This window comes from Daktulosphaira vitifoliae, unplaced genomic scaffold, assembly GCF_025091365.1.
Source record: "Daktulosphaira vitifoliae isolate Bord-2020 unplaced genomic scaffold, ASM2509136v1 Scaffold_5, whole genome shotgun sequence".
NCBI lineage: Eukaryota > Metazoa > Arthropoda > Insecta > Hemiptera > Phylloxeridae > Daktulosphaira > Daktulosphaira vitifoliae.
This window is the reverse complement of record NW_026099576.1, coordinates 23,816,122-23,843,299: the sequence shown is the minus strand read 5'-3', so window position 1 is coordinate 23,843,299 and position 27,178 is coordinate 23,816,122. Positions and strand designations below refer to the sequence as shown.

The following is a 27,178-nucleotide window of genomic DNA, read 5'->3' as shown; positions in this document are numbered from 1 at the left end:
ACAGGGTTTATTAATATATTAATTTATCCTGTATTTATTTATAGCATCTTAAATAAATGGTTTTAAAAATATTATTAACAGAGTACTTATTCAAAAATTATAAAATGTTTAAATGTTTAATTTAATATTATATTGGTAATTGAAGCTTTACAGATTTTGATTGGAACATTTTCAGGATCTAAAAAAACACTAATATATTATCCTGTTAGTATGTTAGTAATATCAATACTACTAAAATATTAATATTTTTTTATGCATTCAAAACCTCTTGAGAAAATCTTGGCATATTGCTCAAGTACAAGAAAGTTTAAGAAATAAAACTATCCTATAGAGTTTGGTAGTAAATTTTCCATTCCATTAGTCCTATCATCAATTGCTACATTCTGTATGATCCTTTTTTTATTGGTTGGTGTAGAATCTAAAGATATAAATATTTCTTCTTCTTTCATAGAAGCTTCGGAATAATCATCTTAAACAAAGTACAAGTATAAATTAATTTAAATTATTTATATATAATCACCGAAATACTGAGATACTACTGTGAGGGGGTATGTTAAATCATTATCTGGCTCAATAAAATATTTAATCATGTTATTGACATTTTCTTTTTTTGGTCACTTACAAAAATGAATTTTGCCTCAGTAAATAATACATTTAACTGATACCATAGAATATTTATTTTCTGGCGAAAAAAATACAATAGTGCACTTAACAAAATAATACATACAGTATGAAATAATGAACCGAGAAATACATTTGAAAGATTATTTAAAAAGATTGTATTTATTGAAAACTTAAGTATCCAATATAATATTTTATCACAAATGTACAAGTGAAAATAATCACGTGACTATTTAATTATGTTATAAATAATATATTATATGAATATACATTAAAGACAGTGTGATTTATTAAGTGTGCTTCCCTTTTTTTTTTGGTTAAATATTGATTTTTTATAATAGCGAAATCATGATCACAAGCCAAGAGAGAGTGGCCACTTATCAAAAATTTTTGTATAATCTCATCAAATATCCCCATATTTATTAAATATAACATCAAAACTACTAACGTTTTATTTTTATTTTGGCCAGCACAGTTGTCTTACCATATAAATAGTTTTTTGCGATTTATCGTATTTTCGTTTTTGTTAATAACTTGAAAAAGACAAGAAGCGATTTCTGAGCTTCCATGAGAAACAATACTTTCATCCCACATATACATAAAGGCTGTATTGCTGTCACCGAGATGTATTCCAAAGTTATAACAACTAAGTTGACGCTTTCCTGAATTGTATTATTGCTTTTCCTGGTCCCATACGATTTTCCACTAATTCTTTTTTTAGTCTGATCATTTCTTCTTTTTTTACCACTTCGTAAAATATGTATACTTTCAGTATCCATAATAACACAATTAAACAAATGAAAAAGAAAACTTAACGAATACAACAACACCAGTATTAGTTATTTTGAAATATAACAGACTATATTATAATATTGTAATCGTCAAACTATTATATTCGCCCAAGGCACTTAGAACGTACAGGTAACAAAGGGCATGTCTCACCGAACAAATACAATCTATGAACGCAATTTTGTACAAGTAAAAAAATTTAATTGACACTTGAAACACATACAAGATTGTGACCTTTGGCTCATAGAACATAAATCAGAAATAAAACAATTTTTCAATTTTTTGGCACATAGAACGTTTGACACATTCACTCTTCATATATACATTTTTGGGATAAGAATCATTTAGCTCATTTGATAGTAGTGTTAAATTTTTTTGTAAATTATGTTTTTATTGTTTAGTTATTATAATTAATTATGAAATAAATTTACATAAAGAAAAACAGGGGCTTTATTCTTTCACAAGTAATATGTTAAGATTTTGCAGACATTTTTAATTGCTGTTGATTTTGAAAAAACTTGTACTATATATTGTTATAGTTGGTGTCGAGCTGGATAATAATTTGTTTCCTAGTAATAATTATTTTATATATTTAAAAGAGGCAGTATTTTCGGAACAATTTTAAAAGTTAAATTAAAAAAATTGACTTTTGTGAAAATGTTGCTGTTTTCAATTCACCACTGTTGACAAGTATAGAATAGAGTTTTCAAACTGAAAAATAAAGTAATATTATGTTATCTTAGTTCTAAGAAAGTGTTATAGCATTAAGAGTGAAGTTTTATGTTGAAAATATCACAGGGAAATAAAATAAAAAGCCTCTAAATTATTTTAATTACTTTGTTAACTAAAAGTGCATTTCCAGTAACATCTCCAAAAATATACCACACATAAAAAAAAAATACAAAAAAATATATTTTATAAAACATTTAAAATAATAATAAGATTTATACAGAATAAGTGGCTAAACTGTAATTCAAAATATATGCTATTAATTATTTCCATTTTTATAGTTATTGAAGTAAACAAATAAAGAAATCTATTTGTTAGACATCATTAAATTTTCTTATACTATTTTAAAATTTTATTAGCACTATTATATTTTGTACTATACTTATTTATACATTATTATACTATTATTTTTGTAAATTTTATACCGTTTAATCTATATTTTGTATGAATTTGATCATGCTATTAACTTTTGATTATTTTATATACTAATTTTAATATTCAATACCATAAAAATTAATTATTATTATTTATAAATACTATTAACTAACTACTTTTGTTTGACCGTGCCGCTCCTGACTAGCGGTTGGTGGCAACGATACTAGATCTCTCTTTAACGAGCAATAAAGTAATAATTTCTTGTTTCCTTTTTATACACAGTAAAATATATTACATTTAAGATTAACATAAACAAAATAGTATTAAAACAAATAACAATATATATATATATATATATATAAATATATAAAAGGGAGAAAAGATACTGGAACAACCACAGCGGAGCAGCTTTCTTCTTCAACACAGCGACGAGACGCTGAACAACGTGCAATATAAAAACAGCGACGAGACGCTGAACAACGAACAACTTATAAAAATCGCAGCGACGAGACGCTGAGCAACGTGAAATATAAAAACAGCGACGAGACGCTGAGCAACGTCAATAATAAAACACAGCGACGAGACGCTGAGCAACGTCAATAATAAAACACAGCGACGAGACGCTGAGCAACGTCAATAATAAAACACAGCGACGAGACGCTGAGCAACGTCAATAATAAAACACAGCGACGAGACGCTGAGCAACGTCAATAATAAAACACAGCGACGAGACGCTGAGCAACGTCAATAATAAAACACAGCGACGAGACGCTGAGCAACGTCAATAATAAAACACAGCGACGAGACGCTGAGCAACGTCAATAATAAAACACAGCGACGAGACGCTGAGCAACGTCAATAATAAAACACAGCGACGAGACGCTGAGCAACGTCAATAATAAAACACAGCGACGAGACGCTGAGCAACGTCAATAAAATAAAAACACAGCGACGAGACGCTGAACAACGTGCAAAACTTAAAACACAGCGACGAGACGCTGAGCAACGTCAATAAAACGCCGAACCAAGCGCAATAATGGCGGGACGTTATCCGAGCTGATAACGCCGCTACATAACCAAACTATTACCAGGGTAGCTCACTGGTACCAACTGACGGTATCTTGGCGTTTGCTCGAACATACTCCCCCTTGGAAGTCCCAGCTGGACTTACAATCACAGGAGGTTTCGAAGGTGTTACATTTTGTCTGATCTGACTTCTTTAAGCTAATCTGAGCTGCAATTTCACGTATCAATGGGGGGACTAACATAAAATACAATACATGTTAACAATGGACAATATTACAGAATCAATTTTAAACAATAACAATTAGGTTATACTTATCTAGTAACCATAAATGGTATAGAGCTATAAAGACATAAGTGTACAAAGAAATACTGACTTTAACTAAATAGTTAACAAAACATAAAATTAATTATATACATTAAATTAAATTATATACATAATAGATTACCAAATGAAGAAAAAGGTAATTTATGAATGATTAAATAAAAAAAAACAATTTTTAATCAGTAGGTAATAGTACCAGTTTTACTACTGGTCTAACCAGAAGCCCTTGACTAGTGAGCACTTTGACTACCCTTACCACTTCATCATCACCTGGTAGTGTTTCCTTAACACGGCCTAACTTCCATGTCAATGGAGATGCCATCTTATCTTTTAGTACTACCATCTCACCTACCTTCACATTTGGTTGAGTACCTTGCCAACGTCCACAAGCTTGGAGCGTTGATAAATATTCTGCAGACCAGCGCCGCCAAAAAAATTGGAAGGACTGCTGGAGGACCTTCCAGCGATGTCGTAGATTCAACTTCTTATCTTCACATCCTTCCTCAGGAGCAGCCAGTAAAGAGCGTCCAATTATGAAATGGCCTGGCGTCAAGTATTCTAAATCATTTGGGTCGGAGCTCATCTGCGTAAGTGGCCGAGAATTAAGTGCCGCCTCTATTCGACACAAAATGGTAGAGAACTCTTCAAGAGACCAAACCTGAGCACCCATAGTGCTAACCATCAAAGATTTAGTGGATTTAACCGCAGCCTCCCACAAACCACCGAAGTGGGGGGCGCTAGGAGGATTAAAATTCCATTCAACAGGCATCTGAGCGGTTAGGATATCTCTATTGGCAGGGTCATTGACCAGTTTACGGAGCTGATTACTGGCCCCCACAAAGTTTGTACCACAGTCTGAAAAAAGGGCGGAGGGTAGGCCTCGTCGAGCTGCGAACCTATCCAGAGCTGCCAAGAACGCTTTAGTGGTCAGATCCAGAACCAACTCCAAATGAACCGCCTTCGTAGTCATGCAGACAAAAAGCGCAATGTAGACCTTGAATACCCTGGACCTCCTAAGACTTGTCTCTTTCATGGTAATGGGTCCTGCATAATCCATTCCCACTTTGGAGAAGGTCTGACAACCTTGAACTCTAGCAGCTGGCAGATCTGCCATAACTGGTTGCGGGTTCGCTCCTGTAAATTTAACACAGGTTATACATTCCCTTATTGCTCTATGCACAACCAGCCTGATGCCGACAATCCAAAAGCGTTGATTGATAAGAGCCGTTACCAATCTTGGACCAGCATGGCAAGCGAATGAGTGCCAATGGCGAGCAATCAAAAGAGCCAAATGTGATTCTTTAGGTATTAGAATAGGGTACTTTTGGTTATCAGGTAAACTAGAATTCCGTAAACGACCTCCAACACGTACTATTCCATGAAAATCTAAGAACGGACATAATTGCCTTAACGATTTTGAACTTACTGGTTTCCTCTGGTGCAGTTCTTGCACTAGATCAACAAAAAACAATTTCTGAGCCTGCTTCACAATAGCATATAACGCTCCATTCAATTCTTGAGTAGAAATAAAATCCATATACTCCTTTCCTTTCGAACATAACCAACGTCTAATGCGTGCGGTAACTCTGAACATGTTCATATAAGAGGAAAAACGTCTATACCATTCCTCTGGATTTTCCATCATACATACCATTGAGACCTGAACTTCTCGAACCTCTGGGAGCCGATCTGCTGGAACAGAGGCCGATTTCAGATTCTATTCACTCCCTGGTTTCTTCAAAAACGTCGGACCAGCCCAATAGAGCTTACAACTAGGAAGATCTGACGTTTGGGTTTGGGTTATCTTCAGACTTAACATAAGCCCATTGAACATCAGGCAATAGTTGCTGGATGCGATTTATACGGTTAGAGACGAACTGCTTGAACGTCACTTGCGGGTTACTCAACCAGAACAGAACAATTGACGAATCTGACCACGCGTAAACTTTGGGAATATCTAGCCGAGCTGCTAGTATTCCCCTGAGTCTAGACAACCATTGGGCGAGTAGTACTGCACCACAAAGTTCTAGCCTGGGAACTGTACAAGCCTTGATAGGAGCTAACTTGGTTTTCGCTCCCAATAGATAAAGACGAACGCTAGAGGACGGATCAGTCACTCTCAAATAAACGACCGCCGCGTAGCCTTTCTCTGACGCATCAGAAAACCCACAGAGCAGATAGGAATTACCGGATGCCACTCCAACATGACGAGGCACACGAATGGTGGCCATGAATCCTAGAAACTAACGAACCTGTTCCAATCATCCCCTAAGTCGGAAGGCAAAGGTTCGTCCCAGCTGATTTTTGAGATCCATAATCTCTGCATTAGAGTTTTGGCATAGAATGTAGCAGGCGCTAAAAAACCGAGCGGATCAAATATCCTTGCAATTACTGACAAAATGCCTCGTTTGGAAGGTACACATTTTATAGCGCTGATGTCGTAGGTGAAGTAGTCACTATCTGGAACCCATTGCATGACTAACACCGGAACACCATCACCACGGCTAAACGCCAAAGGAGAACAAACACAGTCTTCATCCGGAACATCCTCGAGCAGTTCCAACGAATTACTAGACCACTTTTTAAGGGTCAACCCTGCACCTGCTAGTACTTCTTCTAGATTCCTCTTTAATTCCTTTGCCCTTCCAACTGACTCAGCCCCAACACATATGTCATCCATGTAGGTATGAAACTTCAATGCGGCACTAACATCCGGAAAATCTTTATTAATGCTGTCAGCTAAATGTTCCAATACTCTGAGAGCCAGGTATGGAGCACAATTCACCCCATACGTTACTGTGTGAAGGGTATATTCTTTGACGATTCATGAGCGAGCTCTATCCATAGAATGTGTTGGTACCCCTTGTACTGATCATGTACCTTTATCTGCCTATACATTTTACAAATATCTGTGGTAAAGGCAATTTGGTGGATACGGAATCCAGACAAAACATCAACGATATCTTGTTGAAGTTTAGGACCGACAAATAGCTTATCATTAAGAGAGTATCCATCCTGACACCTAGCAGAAGCATCGAACACTACCCGCAACTTCACCTCATCACCTACCATTTTATGTACGGCATGATGAGGTATGAAGTACTCCCCAGGTTCCTCTGACCTTGACATATGCCCAAGTTCTTCATATTCTCTCATAAATTTCTTATAGGCCTCGTGTAACAACCTATCCCGCTGAAGCCTGCCTTCGAGTTGGTAAAATCGACGTAGAGCCACCTCGCGCATACCCGGAAATAGTCTGTCCGAGCTAACAGATCTAAAGGGTAGAGGCACAACATATTGTCCATTATATTCCCGGTACATCTCCTCCATGAAAATAGCTTCACATTGGCCGTCCTCTGTAAATCTTAGCGGAGCTGCTGCCGGCTCTTCGATCTGCCAAAACTTCTCTATTAGGGTTTCTATTGAAGTAGTAAGAGATACTGCTAACGATTGAGGGAATATAACATTAGGTTGCTGGATCGGACCAATCAGCACCCATCCGAAAACCGAGCTGTAAGCGGAGGGCAGTCCATGACCTAGCTGTATGGATTCATTGCTCCATATCTGAGGGAAAATATCTGCACCCATCAACATGTCCACCGGAGCTGGGGAATCAAAAGATGGGTCCGCCAACGACAGATGATCACATTTTGAACGAATTTCAGCTGGCAACCGACGTGTAGGCAAAATAGAGGAAATGGTCGGTAGTACCCAAGCCTTCACATCCAATAAAGGTAACTGTGATGATAGCGGCTTGACAGTCAAATCAACCATACCTTGAATGTCTGTCACTTTCTGACCAGAAAGACCAGTTACTGGAATAGTCCAACGAGATGGACATAACCCTAATCTTTTACAGCACTCACCACTCAAAACACTGATTTGTGAGCCAGAATCAATCAAGGCACGAACACATTGATATTGTCCCACCACATCCTTTATCGATACCAACGCAGTGCCTAACAAAATTGAAGGTAATTCTTGCTGGCCAAACAACGATACCTGAGCTGTATTGGATGTAGATGGTTGAGACTTCGGTTGGTCTCGATGCAACAGGGCGTGATGACGCTTCTAACAAATGGAGCATGCCGAAGGACACTTATAAGACATATGGTTTTGATCAAAGCAAACCAAACACAAACGGAATTTACAGACAACATCATAACGACCATCAATATTCAACTCTCTGAATTTAATACAATCTTTGAGTGCATGTGTGCCAGCGCAACAATAGCACTTACCCGAGCTGGCTGACTGTTTTACATTTTTCTGTCCCTTTGCTGTAGAGAGGAATGCAACCCGCCTTTCATGCTGTTGTATATATTTTTTATTATCATTAGCGTTGGGTTTTTTAGTCCATACCTGAGCTGGTTTACTTAATGCTGAACTGGGTAGACTTGCCGGTCCTGCATTCTCCAAAATATTAATTCTAGCTTTGACAAATTTGATTACATCTTCAATCACTGGATACTCCCGGGTATTATCTGTCTCAAACAAACGTCTACTGTTGGCCGGTAAGCACCTGGCTGCTATTGAAAATAATAAAAAAGAAGCAAAATCTGGAATCTTCATAGCGTTTAAGGTAGCGATGCCTTCATCGAAAGTGGTAAGAAATTGTTGCAATGTGGTCACATTTTCTGCACCACTAACCAGCGCCTTCAACATATCCTCAATGATACGGACCGCCAATCTTGGCTTATCATATGTCTCAATTAAGGTAGACCAGGCTATAGCATAGGTCTCTTCCGCCACTGTAATCCCTTTAAGAACTTCAGAGGGGTCTCCTTGCAAACAGCTTAATAGATAATAAAATTTATCGACATTTGTAAGTGAAGGCCTTTGATGAATAAGTGACTTAAAGCGATCCCGGAAGTCAGGCCAATTCTTCAACTCTCCATCAAACTTAGGCAGAGGTATATCAGGTAACTTTGACACACAGGCCGTGGTACCGAGCTGTACTTCAGGCTCTGTCGCTCTGTTTTCTACCTCTAAAACTTTAACCGAAAGATTTGACTGCCGAGCTACAGTTTTTGCCTCTACACATTCTTTATGAACTAAAAGTAACGCCGCTACATAACCAAACTATTACCAGGGTAGCTCACAGGTACCAACTGACGGTATCTTGGCGTTTACTCGAACAACTTTTTACAAAAATTTATTATTATAACCTTATTAAGACAAATTTTTTTTTGACCATGCTAAACCTCAGTTGTGAGGACACAACACTTATAAAAATTGGGGTGGATGTTGTAATATCCACACATATATTTAAGCAACCTTCACACGATCAATATTACTGACAGTATTTACATAACTGGCAGTATAGTTCTCAAACGGTCATTACAAATTACAGTCAATACTCAGTATTTTTTTACTTTCACAGTAGTTCAGATCGATTGTTGTCTATTGATTACTGTAAATTAATTAATTATTTTAATTGCCTAGCATAAATATTTTTTAATTAATTAATTAGTTTAAATAGTTTTAAATTAACGAAGATGGATAAAAAAAAGGCATGTATTGCAATTATAATTGCTGTTTCTTAAACAAAAAAAATCAGTCAAAACGTAAACGATGGATAAAAGAATGGATTTTTAAACGAAAAAAGTACACTCACTTGAATATTTTAAATGAAATAAAATTAAGTGAGAGTAATTAATTTTGTTGACTGATAGAAGATTTGGATTTTTTTGGTAACGGCCGAATAAAATTAGGAATAATGGCATAGTTTTCGTATAACCACAACAAAAATGTATAAATTATATTATTATTTTTATGTATTAAATGTGATAAAAAATTGTATTTTACTTTTACACTTTTTATTTATAATGTTAACTACTGTAATGAATTTTATTTAAACACAATATGTAATGCTAACATTTTTATGAGTAAATGTAAATTTATATAATTGCCAAATAGATATTAATTAGATTCTTATAATTAGTCTACAACTTAGCAGAAAAAATTGTAATATTAACACACAATTAGTTCGGTGGTAATAAGAATATATAAAGAAACGACACTAGTTTTGATGGTAGAGACCTGTGGGTCGTTTATTATAACACTTTGCGATATTCTTTAACGTTATAACATAGAAAGAAAAGCAAAACGCCGAGTTTACAATAACGCGAATTTGGACTAATTACTGGAGATGATCTCTAATTACTGCCGTTGTGCGCCGAGGCGTTGACGAATCGAACGAACTAAGTGATTTTTGTGGTGTCCCAAATAACTGAAAATGTATCATTTGTGGCGGGTCGTCGACGGACGTGCGTTACTTGCTGGACTTTGTACAGTGGCGTATGGGACGCCGTGTTGGTCAGTCAAACTGCCAAATACCCCAAGTAGGACGACGGCTGATAAAGCGACACGGGACCGTGTCAATATTTATATTATAATTATTATATTTTTAATTAAAACTATTATACATTTTAGCTGCCACATATTATTTTACTCAAAAATAAAAAATAAATAAATAAAATAAAAGCGAGAAAAGGGTGAAAGGTGGAACGAGTTTGTTGAGTCTACGATTTTTCTAGAGTACAATCTGTTATATTAGGAACGTTGTCCGAGACGTCTGTGTAGAGTTAGTCTGATGAGGCTAAAAACATCAGTTTATACATTGGAACCTCTTAAATTTATTCTAACTTCATCACTGTGCAATGCGTATTATTAAACTGCTCAGTTATTTATAAAAATAAAAAGATTTAAATGGTATAATTGTAATCAATTAACATACAACATAAAGTTTTAAAAAATTTCGATTTTTTTATTCATTCAAAACACTTTATTAAATTTTTTTTAATAAATATTAAAAAGTATATTTCAATAATTATTAAAAGTAAAACTATCGATGGTTAAAGTTTAAAAAGTTTAAAAAATCAGTTAAATTTGTTAAAAACGTATCCAGCAATTTTAATTTGCTTGTCCAAAACCTAATAAAACGTCTTAAAGCTCAAATGTAATCAAATATATAAAAAAAACGCTGATATTTTTTTTCGGTTATTACATAACATCATTCATGTTTAATGTTGGTTGTTTTAATGGTTTCAATCGAGTAGAAATCATATGAAAATTTCAAAAACTTTTTGATACGATATGTACACAGAAAGATGATTTCTATGAATATTTTATTATTTCTTCCTAAAAAGTTTTATTTGCAAAAGATATTATTATGATTTTATTATCGTAAAATAGCTGAAATTAATATATTAGCTTTCAAAAATAATATTCAGTTTGATTTATTAAAAATATTGTCCCCGTTTTTTCATTAGGGGAGAGCAGACAAGTTGAAACTTGAGACAAGAAATGATGGATTTAAAAAAATTTAGTAATATTTGTGAATATTTTGTGAAAATATTTAAATATATTGATTAAACATTAACAAATTTTTCAAAAATAATTTAAATGAACACGTTTGTTTGATTTGAATATCACATGCAATTTATTTTCAAAAACGATATAGTATTGTATTACAGCGTAAGGTTTTAACTTTAGTATGATAAATAAGTAACGATTTTTCTATGGTAATAACTAAAAAAAACTTCACAAGTAAAACGTATTTGTGATATTATTCTTATTCGAATTAGAGGAATACTAAGTGTTATTTGAATATACATAAAATGCGGAAAATGTTTTTTTCTGTCATTTGCATATTTAATATCTATTTATAATATCATTTGCTTATAATTGTTAAAAAATCTCAATTACTAAAAAAAAATTTCATTATAATTATCTAAAAGCATACTCTAAAATGTCATAAGATCAATTTTTTCTTAAAAATATTTTTAAATTACTTATTTTCTTTTTAATTACTGGATAATCCAATAAAAAATTATATAATATATGTATACAATTTTTTAAGAGGCTAAAGGTAATTCCAACTTAATTGTGGAATACATATATAATAAATTTTTAAGCCTAACCTAAATTTAGCTAAAGTATGTTTTTAGATGATTTATAATATTTTTATCCAAAATAAATTTTTTTATTCTCTTTTATTTAAAATTTTTAAATATTATTGCGCCTTCTAGTTATGGACAATCTTAAATGTACCGAACAGAGTTACGAGTCTTAGTATTTTAATTAGAATTCATTTTTATAACAATAGAACTCTATACCGTTTTAGGCGCCAGTCAAAAGGCTGATACAAAAATACAAAAGTGTTTTAGAAAACTATTATGAACGCTAAGAATAAATTTGTACAGTTTGTGATGTTGTTCATGTTTAGTTAAAAACAATCAAAATGTAGAAACAACAAAAGTAAAATTTTTTTTTTCAAGTTTATTAATATCCATTATATTATAAATTCTAAAATTGTAACATCACGCTTTTATTACAATTGTTTTACCATATATTTTACCATTTACTATGTTTTATTACATTTAAAAAATTCCACTATATAATTTTAATTGTCCATAGGAATTAAATATTTAAAACCCTTGGTTATAAAGTTATAAGCACAAAAAAGTGATAATGGCATAATGATATTCATTATTTAAGCTTCGAATTAATACTGAGGAGTTATTATTTTTACTACGATGCGTTTATTTATTTTTTAATTTTTTGTGTCTATCACCACTTTTTCTTAGCTCTCAGTAGACATTTTTTTTTCAACTATACATTTGAAATTTTGTAACAAAAATATTTTTCTTGTTCTCGTAAATAAGGGAAATCCCTAAAATAATATGACTTTAAAAATCTATAAAATTTGACATTTTTAATATATTTCTCCTTAAAACAATTGTTATCCCATTATAAATTATTAAAATTCATAAATCTCAGTGGAATATTTTAAATATTAAATTTAATCAAATATTACATGCCATATTAATCTATGTATGTATACGGGCTACGGTATGTTTTACATATCAACCACATACAACTTTAATTATCATAGTTGTGGTTAATAGGCCACGAGGTATTATAATCATTTATACATATAACGACATATTAACTTAGATTACACTTTTAATTAACTTAAAATTAAAGTACATCTATGGTCCGGTAATCATATCTGATAGGTATGATACCTCACCTAGGTGGTGAAGACCCTTGTTACTATAGCTAGTCGTTATGCAAGTGGCAAACCATATTGTTGTTACAGGCCGAAAAAAGCCCATCTTGCAACTTTTTATGAGTCATATCACTCTGAATCCTATAGTAAATAAGAATCACTAAGTTGAATACTTAGATCATGTACCATATAAATTTTGTTTTCAATTATGATAATGAATTTAAAACTTGGTCTTCTTTGCCTTGGTTTTTAATTAACTGCGTAATCTTATTAAATAATAGAACAAGGAAAAAATGCTTTGTGGGAAAATATTTCGCATGATTCGATTTTCAAAAAATTTTTTTCCAACTAAAGTATTTAGTCATGAGACTGTGAGAAAATTATTTGCAAAGGTCAGAAAATATTTACCGATCACTCGCGAAAAATATAAAGTTTTTAAGGCATTAGTATTTTTTTAATTTATCGTGCTTCTCTATTAATAAAACCAAGCATCTTAAAAGCTCTTTTAATAAAGGTATTATTATGGGTGGAAAAATCCAAATTAAAATTAAAGATTATTCCCAAGTCTCTGATAGAGAAAATGCTTGTAACTCTATTAGTTACAAGTCTCTATTAGTCAAATAATTATAGGTGATTGTATTATTTATTCGGAAAAACGTAGTCACACTACACTTATTTATATATAATGGAAGGTGATTAGCACGACTCCATTCAACAAATTTATCTAACTTTGACTGCAATTTTATTGCATCATTTGGTAATTTAAAATAATACTATTACAACATCAAATAGTTAAACAGAAAATAAGTCTTTATTGAGAAACAATATAATTGTTTATTATGTTAATTAACATATTAAATTATGTTAAACTTATTCAATAGTTGATATTCAATTATGTTAATTGTATGTGTCAGTGGTCGCACTCACGAGTAATGGACAATCCCCACTACTAATTTATATAATATTTATCAATACGTAACACCTCTTTCCTTATAAAATTGTAATACACTTATATTTTAAATAATTATTAACATATAAATAAATATTGAAATTTGATGAGAGTGTAAGATTTAGCTTATAGTTTACCGTTTATAACCAGATAAGATGTTCATTCATATAGACAGAGATGTTTATATAGTGTAAAATTGTTTGTTGTCATTTGTAATGGGATGGAGAGAAACGCTGAATAGGTTTTTTAATTCTAACAGATCGGGGAGATTTATTGCAGAGCGGTAAGATTAATTCTGTGTAGTCATTGTTGTATATGTCAATATTTTCACCTACGGGGAATAACGAGCCGCTTGTTTTGTTTAATGGTCAAAATTTGGTTGTCGTGTCTTGTCTACGTAGGACCTTGATTTAATTTAACTTTGTGTGTTTTGTCACTTGTGTTTTCAGAGACCGTAGCTTTTTGCCAGTTTTCTCCTATATTTCTATAATCTTTTACTAGTACACAATCACCCTCTTTTACGTTAATGTTTCTATTCCCCCCTTAGTTTATTTGAGAAATTTGACTATCTACTACTACCTCATTAGTGCTGGGTATTAATAAATCAAATATTGTTCTAGTAGAATGCTGTAATAGATATTTAGCACTTATAATTTTATTTTATTTTATTTTTATTTTTATAATGATGATTTTTCTAATAAAACAAGTTATTATGGGAAATGATAAATATAAAACATCAATACCCGTATGTAACATTAACTTAAAATAATAGAATAATAGGTTGCGCACGTGTCCCTTTAAGTTTAATTGACTAACCAATAAGAAACATTTTTCAATTAAAATCTAAAATATTGATTTTCCCCCACAAAAATTCGCCTATAAAAGAGCAATGTCAGGCTCATTCGTCATCTCATTTTTTCCAAAAATTTGGTCATGAAGCATCTCTGCACCAAAATGTTTTGCGATTATGCTCTCTCGGACTGAGAAACTTTTTCACACTTGGTGTTTTTCATCTAACTCTCTTATAAGTAATGTAATAAAAACAATAATAACTTAAACTTTTTATTTTTAATATTAAGACAATTAATTTTTTTTTAATTCTTCAATTCGAGTGTCTATTTAATAAGTGCATTTCAAAAATCTACCTTAGCACATCTAGCGGTTGAAACTGTTGGTAAAGTAATAGTTTGTAACGTGTCACTAAGGAGATGGTAGAGTGTATCTTGAATATGGATAGATATGTGTTTGATTGATTCCACAAGATACTAATGGTTTATTAGAATCATTACCCTAGCACATCTAGCGGTTAAAATTATTGATAAAACAATAATTTGTGATATGTCACTAGGGATTGATTCTTATAATCTATCTGGTTCTATAAATTTAATTTTAAAATATAAATGAATATATATATATGTATTCAGATACGAAGTGTAGATATATTATATATTATATATATTATATATTACGAAGTGTAAATATATAAGTGTACACTTATATATTAAGTGTAAATATATATATATATATATTTACAATAAACGATCAAACTAGCTGGACACGAATTAAGTAATCATATTTCTAAGCATGTCATAAAAAAATTAAAGATAGATTTAAAATAAGTTACGAATAATTTTTATCGAGGGAATAATAGAATTAACTTCTAAATGTACATAAAAGTTATAATAACAATTGACCTTTTTACTTTCGTAAAAATTAACTTTCAAGAACCAAAAAAATAGGTTAAATAGATTTGCACTTATTTTTTTAATATATTGAAAATTAAAATCAATTATAATTTGAAAAACGTTTTTTTTAAGTTCTTAAGTAGATCTTTATAGAATAAAGAAGTTACTTTATTATGTTTGTTGCTGTTTAAATAATTGAAGTTAAGACCTTTAATAGAAAAAAAGGACAAGTATATAATTACTTCATAGGTTAATATGCAACTAAAAGAAGTAATATTTTTTTTTTACTTTATTTATATTCCATATTTATTTTATTTTTCGATTACATAAGTTGTACATAATGAAATAATCATTCTTTATCTTTTAATGTAATTAGGAAAAAAAAATACTTTTTAATTTCTCGAAACATTCGAGTAAGAATCGTTTAAAATCTCGTTATAATTTTCTGATAAAAATGAACTGTATTGTGAGGCAATTAACCCATAAAGGAGTTTCAAATTTATTACTATAAAGGTTGGTTGATTCGGTATAATCTCAAAACAGTTTGATTCGCCGAAGTCTTTGCAAGGATCGGAAAATCCCTGAAATCCTTTACTTAATACATTTTGCAGTGATTTGTCTGTAATATTTAAAATTATAGAAAATAATTCTGTGTATTTCTGCATCAATTCTTTAACAATTTGCTGACGACTTTCTGAATCAATAGTTTCAAATATTTTAAAATCAACGCGTAAGTCATAAAGTATATTATTAAAGTTTTTCGAATTAATTTGTGCGTTACTCAATTGTCTAGAAACTTTTATAAATTTTTTCCAATCCATTATTCTTGCACTATCATCATGTTTTAGTGTCATATGGGCATATACGAGTAGTAAAAACGCATACTTAAAAGTTCTAACATCCATGATTCTTTTTGCTTCCTCAATAGTAGATATAACATTTTTTTTATACTTTGTTGAATTAATGATGAAATCTTCAAGTGTTATATTGGATTGAGTAGAAATATCCATGTTAACAATTTCCTCTTTGACATATGGCCATATAGACAGGTTTACTATCATATGTAGTTGTGTTTTTAAATGATTATCATAAACGGTAGAATAAGCTAAAGTTCTATTATTAGGAAGATTACTCTCCTGTAAAAATTAAATATGTAATTTATATCAAATCGAAGTTGAAATATCTTACTTCATTAAAAATATATTCTATGCGTCCACGTGAAATCATTAAATATCATCGGTTCTATTTACCCTGTAAGCCGCCTACTCAAATCTAAGTCAAAGAAACTTCAGTGATAAATATACAAACTAGTATGGTTGTGAAGTATTAATTTAATTAATGGAATTATCTGTCCAAGACAGTCAGAACCCCTCACAGTGAACTACAATATAAAATTAAAACAAATAACGCTTCAATACGACTATGAATATAGGGAAATTAATTTTTATAATAATTATATATGTTAATTAGGTATAAAATTTTAAAATTTCATATTATTGATTTATTATACACGTATAATCACGAAGGATTACAAATAAAAGTGCTAATTGGTTTTTTATGACTTCGATATTCGCAAATACGCAGCATTTATTATCAATAGTATTATGGCATATTGTTGTGAAACTATAAATACATCAACTGGTAATACAGAAAGTATATCTATTAATAGTCATAATTGACAATAAACACTCCGTGATCGCGATAGCGACGTTATAAAACACATATTAGCCACCCGTATTTGAAATCCTTATTCTTGTATTATTCATGTATATTAATTCAAACATTTGAATCATTAAATTTTTATATCTAATAAACGAATAAAGTTATATTCAAAAATTCATATGTCATTTACAATTAAAATAAAATATTTACTAATATTACTCAAATATTTTATTAAATTCAAAATTCAAAAGTTCCCAATTAAAAAAACAAAGTTGATACCTTTACAAGTAATAAGTTGTAAACTTCACAAGTGTTACATAGTTATTCAAGAATAATATGGAACTAAAGTTAACCAAAAAAAAAAATGTTTAAATTATTTTTATTCTTTAAGTAATTGAGTGAGTTATGATAAAAAAATTATTCAGTATAAGTAGAATGTCATCGGTACTATTGGGCCCTTATTACTCCTACTATTACCTGGGTCAAAGAAACTTAAATGCTGAATAGAGAAACTAGTATACAGGGTGATTCATTAAGGATAAGACACTCGTTTACTCAGTAGCTATTGAAAATTTTTAATTTTTGGTAAGGAAATTAATTCAAATAACACTAAAATAATATGTAGTAAAAACATGATATTTTTCATCCCTTCAAGGTTAAAATACATTAACTTGATTTTTTTTAAATGGGAACACATTTTGAATTTAATAAAATGTTTGAGTTTTTAATTTAATAGCAAATGGCATTTGAATTTTTAATATAACTATATTTGTTTATTAGATATAAACACTCAACGTTTCAAATTTTTGAGTTAATACAGATAGCTAATTGTATTTTATGACATCGATATTAGCAGGTACACAGCATTGTTGTTATCAATGGTAGCAAGGCACATTGTTGTGAGTTTATAAATACACTAACTGACAATACAGAAAGTATATCTATTGATAGTCATAATTGATAATGAACAATCCGTGACTGTGAAAACAATGTCATAAAAAACCAATTAGCTACCTGTATTTGTAATCCCTTGTATATTATACATGTACATTAACTAAAAAATTTGAAACTTTGAGTGTTTATATCTAATAAACGAATGAAGTTATATTAAAAATTCAAACGTTTTATTAAATTCAAAATATGTGTTCTCATTTAAAAAAACTCAAGTTAATGTTTTTTAACCTTGAAGGGATGAAAAATATCATGTTTTTACTACATATTGTTTTAGTGTTATTTGAATTAATTTCCTTACCAAAAATTAAAAATTTTCAATAGTTACTGAGTAAACGAGAGTCTTATCCTTAATGAATCAACCTGTATAGTTTAGAAATACGAATAATCTCTTTGTCGTAAAAGATAAATTATAAATTAAAATAAAAATTCTCAATAGTTCGTAATTTTTTTCCATTATAAATTTAATCACGATCTTATATTAAATTTAAAAAACCAGTACAGAGGAACCCTACATAGAGAACTTTAATATAGAAAAAAATTTAATATTAATATTTAATCGAAGTAATAGTGAATATCATAAAAAAACGCATCGATACAATTGTATATAAAGAACTTATTTGCATAGTAAACTCCGACACAGTGCCATATGTTTTTCGATACGTTTATACACTCTCCTTCAACAGCCCTCTTATTACATCGTGATACCGACGTGATAAGAGTTCCCCCGCTATCTAACATGGTGCAAAGTCTAGTTACTGGAGCACGATCGACTTCCGAGCGCCTGCGGTGAACGCTCTCTCCGGTTTAACACGTTTTACATGCCCTTTACGCGTTCCTATATACTGTCTTTTCTCTAAAAATTGGACTTACTTTTTTTTTAAATCAAACCATTTCCCTATATATGGGGTGGCTTAAAATATAAAAAATGCATATATAAAGAACTTTTTCAACTTAACTTTTGAAAATGTTCCGGAAGGTCTGACACTTTTATATATATTTTAAATTAAAGCTAATGTAATATACTTTAATATGAAAAAAAAAATTTGACCTCTGGATTTGTCTTCGTGGTGAAAATGGCTACCAAATGCTATTTTTATGAGAAAATTCTTGATTTTATATTTTACATTTTTTACTTTAAAATGCTATAACTTATTGAAAAGTGAATTAATAATCCCTTTTTCATTTGACATACTTTATCTTAATCAAGATATTTATAAAGAACTAGCAGATCATGTAGCTTTTGGAATAATACATCAATTTTTTAAATTAAACACTATCTAAAGATTTGCATTGAAGCGTTTTTTTTTTTATAGTGATTTTAATCACTGTCAGATATCATTATACTTGATCCAACTATGCCACGTCACCACTGTGCCGCGACCCCCTTGTGCTGGGTTTATTTAATTTTATACTAAACGCAAAATAGCTATTAAATATTTATGAGATATAATTTTATAAAGTTTAAATTGATTCTTAATTTAAAATAATTATTATTTTAAGTGTTATTTTATTGAAAAAAAAAACTTTCAATATCGAGTCTTATCTACATTGATATGTATTTCGTGAGTAGTGCTGCATTTACTTTAAAACTAAATTTTTCACAAAAGATTTAAATTCAAAATCATTTACAGGAAAATATTTTAGATTTAATGGTGTACTCACATAGATTTTAATTACATTGAATTGAATTTTATTGTTTAATTTTCGAATAGAATCCTGCAATCGTTTAATTCCAACATCTGTAAATAAAATGATTTAATAATTTGTTATTTTTCAAGAAATATTACAATAAATTTCTATATTGTCATAATGATACAGTAATGTGTTTCAACATCAAACAGAATTTTTTTAACACGATCTATACTTACCGTCGTATGAATAATTTTTATATGTTTTTCTGGGACTTAAAGTAATGTATTTTTCTGCGAACGTCTAAAATACAAATAACAAAAATTAAAAAAATAATAATTATTATATTATCTACAAAAGTAAAAATTGAAACATTTTTACGGATATTTTTTAATTACCATTTGACATATTTAATGCGCGTGAGTCACAAAGATATAACAAATCCAATAACTCTTCATTAAACAATCATTTTTATGTAACTTTTTTTTTTTTTTTTAACAATTTTTGGATTTTTAGTCTTCGTTACATTTTTACTTATTTGTCTTTAATAAGAAAAAAATTTAAAAATTTATTTTTTTTCATTTTTTCTGAATTTCAAAATAGCTATTTTTAACTCTTTTTTTTTTTTTTTTTTATTTGATTGATTAATAACAAATTTAGGACAATTATTTATCGAGCTTAAAGAATTTCAATACATTGAGTGGGTATATGCACGTATTTTCAAATGTTGGTAATCTCCGAAATGGATTGTTCTGATTAGCTTATTAAAAACAAATAAGAAAATTATGCTTTTACGTAGTCTAAAAATGTAACAATTATAAAAAATAATAATAATAATCACTGTTGGAAAAAAACTAATTGGATTTGTGATTTTTATGATACATACTATATGAATTTCTATGAAAAAATTTCTTTTAGACCGCATAAAAGATAACATTTTAAACTTTATCATTATCTTAAAAAAACATCAATCAAGTAATTATACATTATATGACAGCAATAAATAATTAAAATAAAAAAAGAATACCGTCAATGAATTTTAAAACCAAGTCAGTGATATATTACAATTATATTTATAATTAAAAGTGTTTTTATAGTGATTTTTTATCATTGACCATTGAATTAATCAAATAGTAATCATAATATTGTACTTTTTATTTTTTTAGTTTCATATTTTTCACAATTTATTAACCATCAGGTTGTGCAGATATATATAATATTTCATAAAATTCAACTTATTTTATTGTAACATGTATTAATTAATGTTTTATGCGTTTAGTAGTATGCATTTTAATATATACTTGTATATGTGTGATGTGTATATTCGTATCTCTTGAACCATATAGAGAATCAACATTATTTTCAAATATTTTAATATATATTTAATTATTTAATAAAATAGAAAATGATCTAATTTAAAAAATGTTTGTTTGATAATAACATTTGATTTAGTATTTCACAAGTTATTAACAATATAATGTATGGACTAAAAGTGAGACGAAGGTATTGTTATTTTTATCACTAGATATTTTTAGTTAAATACATATGTTCTCATTAAAAATAAATAAAATACACTATTATAAGGTTTTATGAAATTATCTGAAAATTATTTTATAATAGATAAATAGAGATATAATTGTAGGTAATCAGCAAAAGCCAAAAAAAAAGTTCTCATAATAATCATCATTATAAGAGAACTTGATTGACTTATGTTAAAAGAGTAAACCTGTATTGACTATATCAGTTATTAAATGAAATGTGTTTTTAATGGAACATTAATAAGCTTTAAAAATACTATTAAATAGTAAAGAAATATTCTTAAAATTGCATTTTATTTAAATGATACTTCAAAACTATCGATATTATATATGTTATCGATAGTTTTAAATAATGTGTATACACATTATCTATATTGATTGATACACAATCAAAGTATGAAAATCATGAAAAATACTTTATGATTGATAAATTAACTAAAACACGAAACTAAAAGAAACCAAAAAAATAATGTTAATATTATACTTATTTTTTAGTAATTAAGTGGTCCACAATAAAAAATAACATCGTATGAATATTTTAGTAATAAATTGATTTATGGATGTAAAAAATTATATGCTTATATATTCAACATTTATAATACAAGTTACATACGATTTTAATAGTTGTTTTATGAGCTGAATCTATAGAACTATTATTCTGAAAAAAAAATAATATCAGTACTTTATTAATTCTTTACTAAAATTAAATACAAAATATATTTTTAGTATTTAATTAAAAATTCTTCTTATTATTATTATTATTATAGATATATACGAGCTCAAGATATTTTCTTATAGAAAAACTACAGATAAGAAAAATTAGTACCAACCTCTTACGACAAATTAAAAATCTACTTACTAGAAGTCACTTTTTTCATTTTTTTTTTTTTTATAGAGGAGGATTATTATATATTCTTTAGATAAGCACATTTTTTATTAAATACTTACATAATTCACAAAAATTTCTGCAAAAACTTTTTTCTTATTTACAAAATCCTGAAATATAATTATAACACAATTATTCTGTTTGGTTACAATCAGAAATTTTATTCTGATGATTTTAAACTTAAAATAAACATCATTATGTGCAAGATGATTCACTTATTTTGTAACACTTAACTTATCAAAAAATAAAAATAATAATAATATTTTATTTATTTGCTTTTTTTAGTTCAAAATTTCCATTGACAAATTTATATCTAAGTGTGAGGAAGGGTACGGACAGAAAATCTTCAGTTATAAAAATAACAGCCTACCCTCTTAACCTCCAGTCATAATTTTAATTTTTAATAATTTATAAAAAACTGATCCTAAAGTAATTATCCATCAGTCATTTTCTTCATTAGATCATTATCTATTAAATAATTTGTTATTATGTGTGTTAACATTTGAGAAATTAAAATTGATATCCAAAATAGGGTAAAAGTGATGAACATAAAATAAATTTATGGTTGAAAAATTGAGAGAAACATTGAACTAAATGAAATAAATAAAAAAATTATTAAAATTATTTTTATTTCTCGATCATGTGGTTAAAGATTAGTGAATTACTCTGTAATGAAACCCCATTATTTATGGAATAGTTATAAATTATTCCTTTAAATATTTACTTATATAATTATTACAAACAATTCGCTCATTTTTCTAACAAAATATTTTTTTGGATATGACAATCCACTTTTAATAAGTGCGTATGATTGCTCCATACAAAATGTACAGTATTACCCCAAAATACAATTATTTGGCTTCAATGAAAGCTGAGGAGTTATTGGTATAGTTATGGTGTGTCTTATTTTTATGTAGGTTCATGAAGATTGTCAGCTTTCACTGTACTCATTTTATTGATCATAATGTCAAAATAACTCAAATTTATTCTAGTCGAACCTAATCATCGCCAAGAATTCCAAAAAAAAACCCAATTTTAGAAAAAGAAAAATATCATAAAATTAAATTGACGTAAAAATAATGTTTTCTAATAAAACCATTTTGCGTTTTAAAAATTAAATAAATATAAGCCAAAAATCGCAAAAGTTCTGTATAAATACTTCATTTTCTTTCTTTTTTCAAAAATACACTGATTCTATTAAATTTTAACATTAATAAATTAAAAATTTTTATTATGTTTTTCCTGAAAATCCAATTAAATCCTAAGTACACAAAAGATTTGAAATAGAATACTCACGAAAATATCACATACGCCTATAATTTATTAAATCGTGTAGATGTGTCGAACAGGTGAGATAATCATTATCGTAATATTAAACAAAATACTAAAGGAAGTTGACACAGGTTGATGTTGAAAGAAGAGAGTGGCGTCGAGCCGTTTATTGATTTTAAGTAACACAGGAAAACAAACAGAATACGCACAAAATGCTTAAAACTAAATTGATTAAAACTAACAATAAAATGCAGATTATGAGGTGCCGAAGTAGCGATTCTAAACTGTTCGGTATTCGGAAAGACGATCACGTATCGATATCACAGATAACTTGCGGTCGTGGTGTCACGGAGATAACTGACTGGACGTATTATTGCGGCGGGGTATACGACGCTAGGCATTTGTTGGACTTTACACCACGACGATAACGCGTGTGTGTGACGGTCCGGTTTACAGTTAAGCGGTGGCTGAGAAGGAGCTGACACGACCGCGGGGTGTCAACGTGTGACAACGCCGTGGCCGTGTCAAAGTGTAGAATAGGTACGAAGATAATGATGAGTCTGCTGCCTGTTTTTTCACGTACGTGTGACCCTACAGCAGTTACTGTGCTTGACTGACACTTCGTAATGGCCGTAGATATCAAAAAGTCGTTGTTACAAGAGAATAAGTGTAACAATTAGATATGAGGCGCAGACAAAGTGCAAAGCACTAGTACTTCAAAAAGTGGACGGGGAGCCGAGTATGAGGTGTAGACGAATTGCATGTTACAAGTACACTGAAATGTTGAGAACAAAAGTTGGTGGGTGAAAAGGAACATGACTTTATAAGACATATAAGAACGAATATTAAAAAACCCAGCAAAGTGGTGACGTGGCATAGTTGGATCAAGTATAATGATATCTGACAGTGATTAAAATCACTATCAAAAATAAACGCTTCGATACAAATCTTTAGATAAATTGGAAAAAATTTAGAAAAAAATTGGTGTTTTATTCCAAAAGCTACTTGAACTGCTGGTTCCTTATTAATATCTCGATTAAGATAAAGTATGTCAAATGAAAAAGGGATTATTTCACTTTTCAATAAGTTATAGCATTTTAAAGTAAAAAATGTAAAATATAAAATCAAGAATTTTCTCATAATAAATATAGTTTAAAAAAACTAAAAAAACACGCTTTTAAAGCAAATCGAAATTAAAAGTTAAAAATAATTTTTAAAATAAGTTTAAAATAATTATGAACAAAAAATACTAGTATTATTGCGATAAAAGCGTCGGGCGCTCAATATACGAAAAATATGGCACAAAGCACCCACGCTTTTATCACAATAATACTAGTATTTTTTGTTCATAATTATTTTAAACTTATTTTAAAAATTATTTTTAACTTTTTAGTTCGATGTGCTTTAAAAGCGTGTTTTTTTAGTTTTTTTAAACTATATTTATTTTTTACTTTTTAGTTTTATGTTATGATAGTAGTTACTATAGTTACTATATAGTTACTATCATGGTTGTAACGGGTAACGAGAATACAGGGTTCGATTCCGGTGAGGGAGTCTGAGAAACGGCTACCACATCCAAGAAAAGCAGCAGGCGCGCAAATTACTCACTCCCGGAACGTGGAGGTAGTGACAAAAAATGACGATACGGAAATCATCCCTCGTAATCGGAATGAATACTTTATATCTCTTAGAATAAATCATGTTAATATATAAATTTTAATAGTTATATGCGACAAATAATGGGACTTAAGTACGTAAACGTATCATGCACTAGGTATAGCCGTGTTTTGTGGGCTTGCGGGTCGGACTAACGTTATACCTGAGGTATAAACGGCGGTAGGAATATATACGTAAGCCGTATGGTACGCGGATGGTATTGGTCAGTCAAAATAAAAATTTGTTTATATATACATAATATTGATGACAAGCATGCGTGTACGGGTACGATAACTAAAAATAAATTTTTATAGGAATAGCGTTGCCGTCGTGTGGGGAGCGAGGCGTGGGGTGGGGTGAATGCGTTATGACAGTCTAGTCTAGACGACGGAATATGCGATAACGCGTGGCGTTTGAAGNTATGAAGTCTAGTCTAGACGACGGAATATGCGATAACGCGTGGCGTTTGAAGAGTTACAAACATACATACATACACACATACATACATACATACATACATACAGGTGAAACTAATATAAGCGTGTTAAAAATAGCATTTGGTAGCCATTTTCATCACGAAGACAAATCCAGAGGTCAAATTTTTTTTTTCAAATTAAAGTATATTACATTAGCTTTAATTTAAAATATATATAAAAGTGTCAGACCTTCCGGAACATTTTCAAAAGTTAAATTGAAAAAGTAAATTTTTTGTGAAAAAGTTGTCATTTTAAATCCCCCCCTGTGGGCAGATAAAGAGTCAAATTTACAAAAAAAAATATACCAAATGATAGGTAAAGACATCAAGCTCTATAAAAAAAAAATACATATTGAAATGTTCATTTTGGAAAAATGTACGGCAGTTTTTAGTAAAAAAAATTGAAAAAATTTCGAAAATTAGAGATTTTTAAATTTGTAATTTTTTTGGAGGTGTCCCCCATTTGCGGGGAACGAGGGAAATTTTTTCAATTTTAAAGGGTTATGTCTTCGACTAGATACGAACTGTGATCTTTTCTGTTCGGGGAGAGCTGAGAAAAAGTGGTAACAGACACAAAAAATAAAAAATAAAAAAATAAACACATCTTAGTAAAATCAATACCTTCTCAGCTTCGCATCAAAGCTAAAAACAAAGACATGACTTTATACAGTGTACAGTATGCAGTAGACAGCGACAACCGAGTACTGAAACTGACGAATGAATTGATATAATCAATTGTAATGTTTGAATTTAATTAAAAACTCATAATAACTATAATGTTATCAAATTGTGTACAAATGATGAATAGGTTGAGATGATGATTTTTGTTATATACCCCCTGATCTTATATTAATTAAAACGATTATAAAACTACTTAAAATAACTGGTTACAATCGTTATTGGTCCACACTGTAGAACCTAAAATAAAATAAAAAAATGTTTTTATTAATCATTGTAAAATGATATCACAACATAAGTAGCAACAAAAAAAATTCACAAGAAAAACATACTGTTGAAGATGAGATACAACCAGGTATAGTAATCTTATTAGTGTCATGATCCTAAAACAAAACCAATGAATGTTACTAGGACACATTTTAATTTTAAAAGAGTTTAATTCATAATATTTAATAATTAATTTTAATAATTATTGACACTTACCATAATCGTTTTATTTGTCAAATTCATAATATTCATCACTCCTTCCTATATAAAAAAAAAGAATATTTGAAAATGTGCAATACACATTTGACATTGTTAATTACAATAAATGTAAAAAACTATTAATTAAAAGAATAATAATTTAAGGTCCTTATGAAAAACAAAATTATATGATGATATTTTTAGTTTTAAGAAAATATTAGGTGTAATATATTACATTAACAAATGTCGCATAGAAATTAAATAAAAAGCAACTTAAATATATTATTAAGTTAAATATCACTTAATAAACTTTTCAAATTACTTCGCCAATTAAAATAATGCTTCCAAAAACATCACCAAACCAAAAATCAATAACAAGAATTAAAACAAAATAATATGTCTTATAAAACATTTTTCAAGAATATTAATATTTAAAATAAATAAATAATAT

The 27,178-nt window shown here is 29.6% G+C and overlaps 4 protein-coding genes and 1 long non-coding RNA gene across 6 annotated transcripts; all 5 read right to left on the bottom strand.

The window, feature by feature from the left end:
* Positions 1 to 32: 32 nt before the first annotated feature.
* On the bottom strand, positions 33 to 2,371 carry LOC126906986 (uncharacterized). 2 transcript variants are annotated; one of them, XR_007704395.1, is made up of 3 exons: positions 2,247 to 2,371; positions 1,070 to 2,121; positions 33 to 469 (listed from the first exon to the last, which is right to left on the bottom strand). It is a non-coding gene; the product is annotated as an uncharacterized LOC126906986 (long non-coding RNA). The 2 variants fall into 2 exon arrangements; XR_007704394.1 differs by having other exon boundaries at positions 1,106 to 2,121.
* Positions 2,372 to 4,037: 1,666 nt separating this feature from the next.
* LOC126908249 (uncharacterized) lies at positions 4,038 to 5,516 on the bottom strand. The gene has a single exon (XM_050690161.1). The coding sequence runs from the start codon at positions 5,514 to 5,516 to the stop codon at positions 4,038 to 4,040; it is 1,479 nt and encodes a 492-aa protein (XP_050546118.1).
* A 1,139-nt stretch (positions 5,517 to 6,655) lies between these two features.
* On the bottom strand, positions 6,656 to 7,636 carry LOC126908248 (uncharacterized). Its single transcript, XM_050690160.1, has one exon. The coding sequence runs from the start codon at positions 7,634 to 7,636 to the stop codon at positions 6,656 to 6,658; it is 981 nt and encodes a 326-aa protein (XP_050546117.1).
* Positions 7,637 to 7,932: 296 nt separating this feature from the next.
* Positions 7,933 to 12,984, bottom strand: LOC126908247 (uncharacterized). Its single transcript, XM_050690159.1, has 2 exons — positions 12,900 to 12,984; positions 7,933 to 8,931 (listed from the first exon to the last, which is right to left on the bottom strand). Exons 1-2 carry the CDS (start codon positions 12,982 to 12,984, stop codon positions 7,934 to 7,936), a joined length of 1,083 nt encoding a protein of 360 aa, XP_050546116.1. The 3' UTR covers position 7,933.
* Positions 12,985 to 15,799: 2,815 nt separating this feature from the next.
* On the bottom strand, positions 15,800 to 27,178 carry LOC126906974 (uncharacterized). Its single transcript, XM_050687953.1, has 9 exons — positions 27,050 to 27,178; positions 26,746 to 26,790; positions 26,595 to 26,645; positions 26,476 to 26,502; positions 22,244 to 22,291; positions 21,909 to 21,953; positions 19,997 to 20,060; positions 19,791 to 19,867; positions 15,800 to 16,648 (listed from the first exon to the last, which is right to left on the bottom strand). The coding sequence occupies exons 1-9, from the start codon at positions 27,137 to 27,139 to the stop codon at positions 15,905 to 15,907; spliced, it is 1,191 nt and encodes a 396-aa protein (XP_050543910.1). The 5' UTR covers positions 27,140 to 27,178; the 3' UTR covers positions 15,800 to 15,904.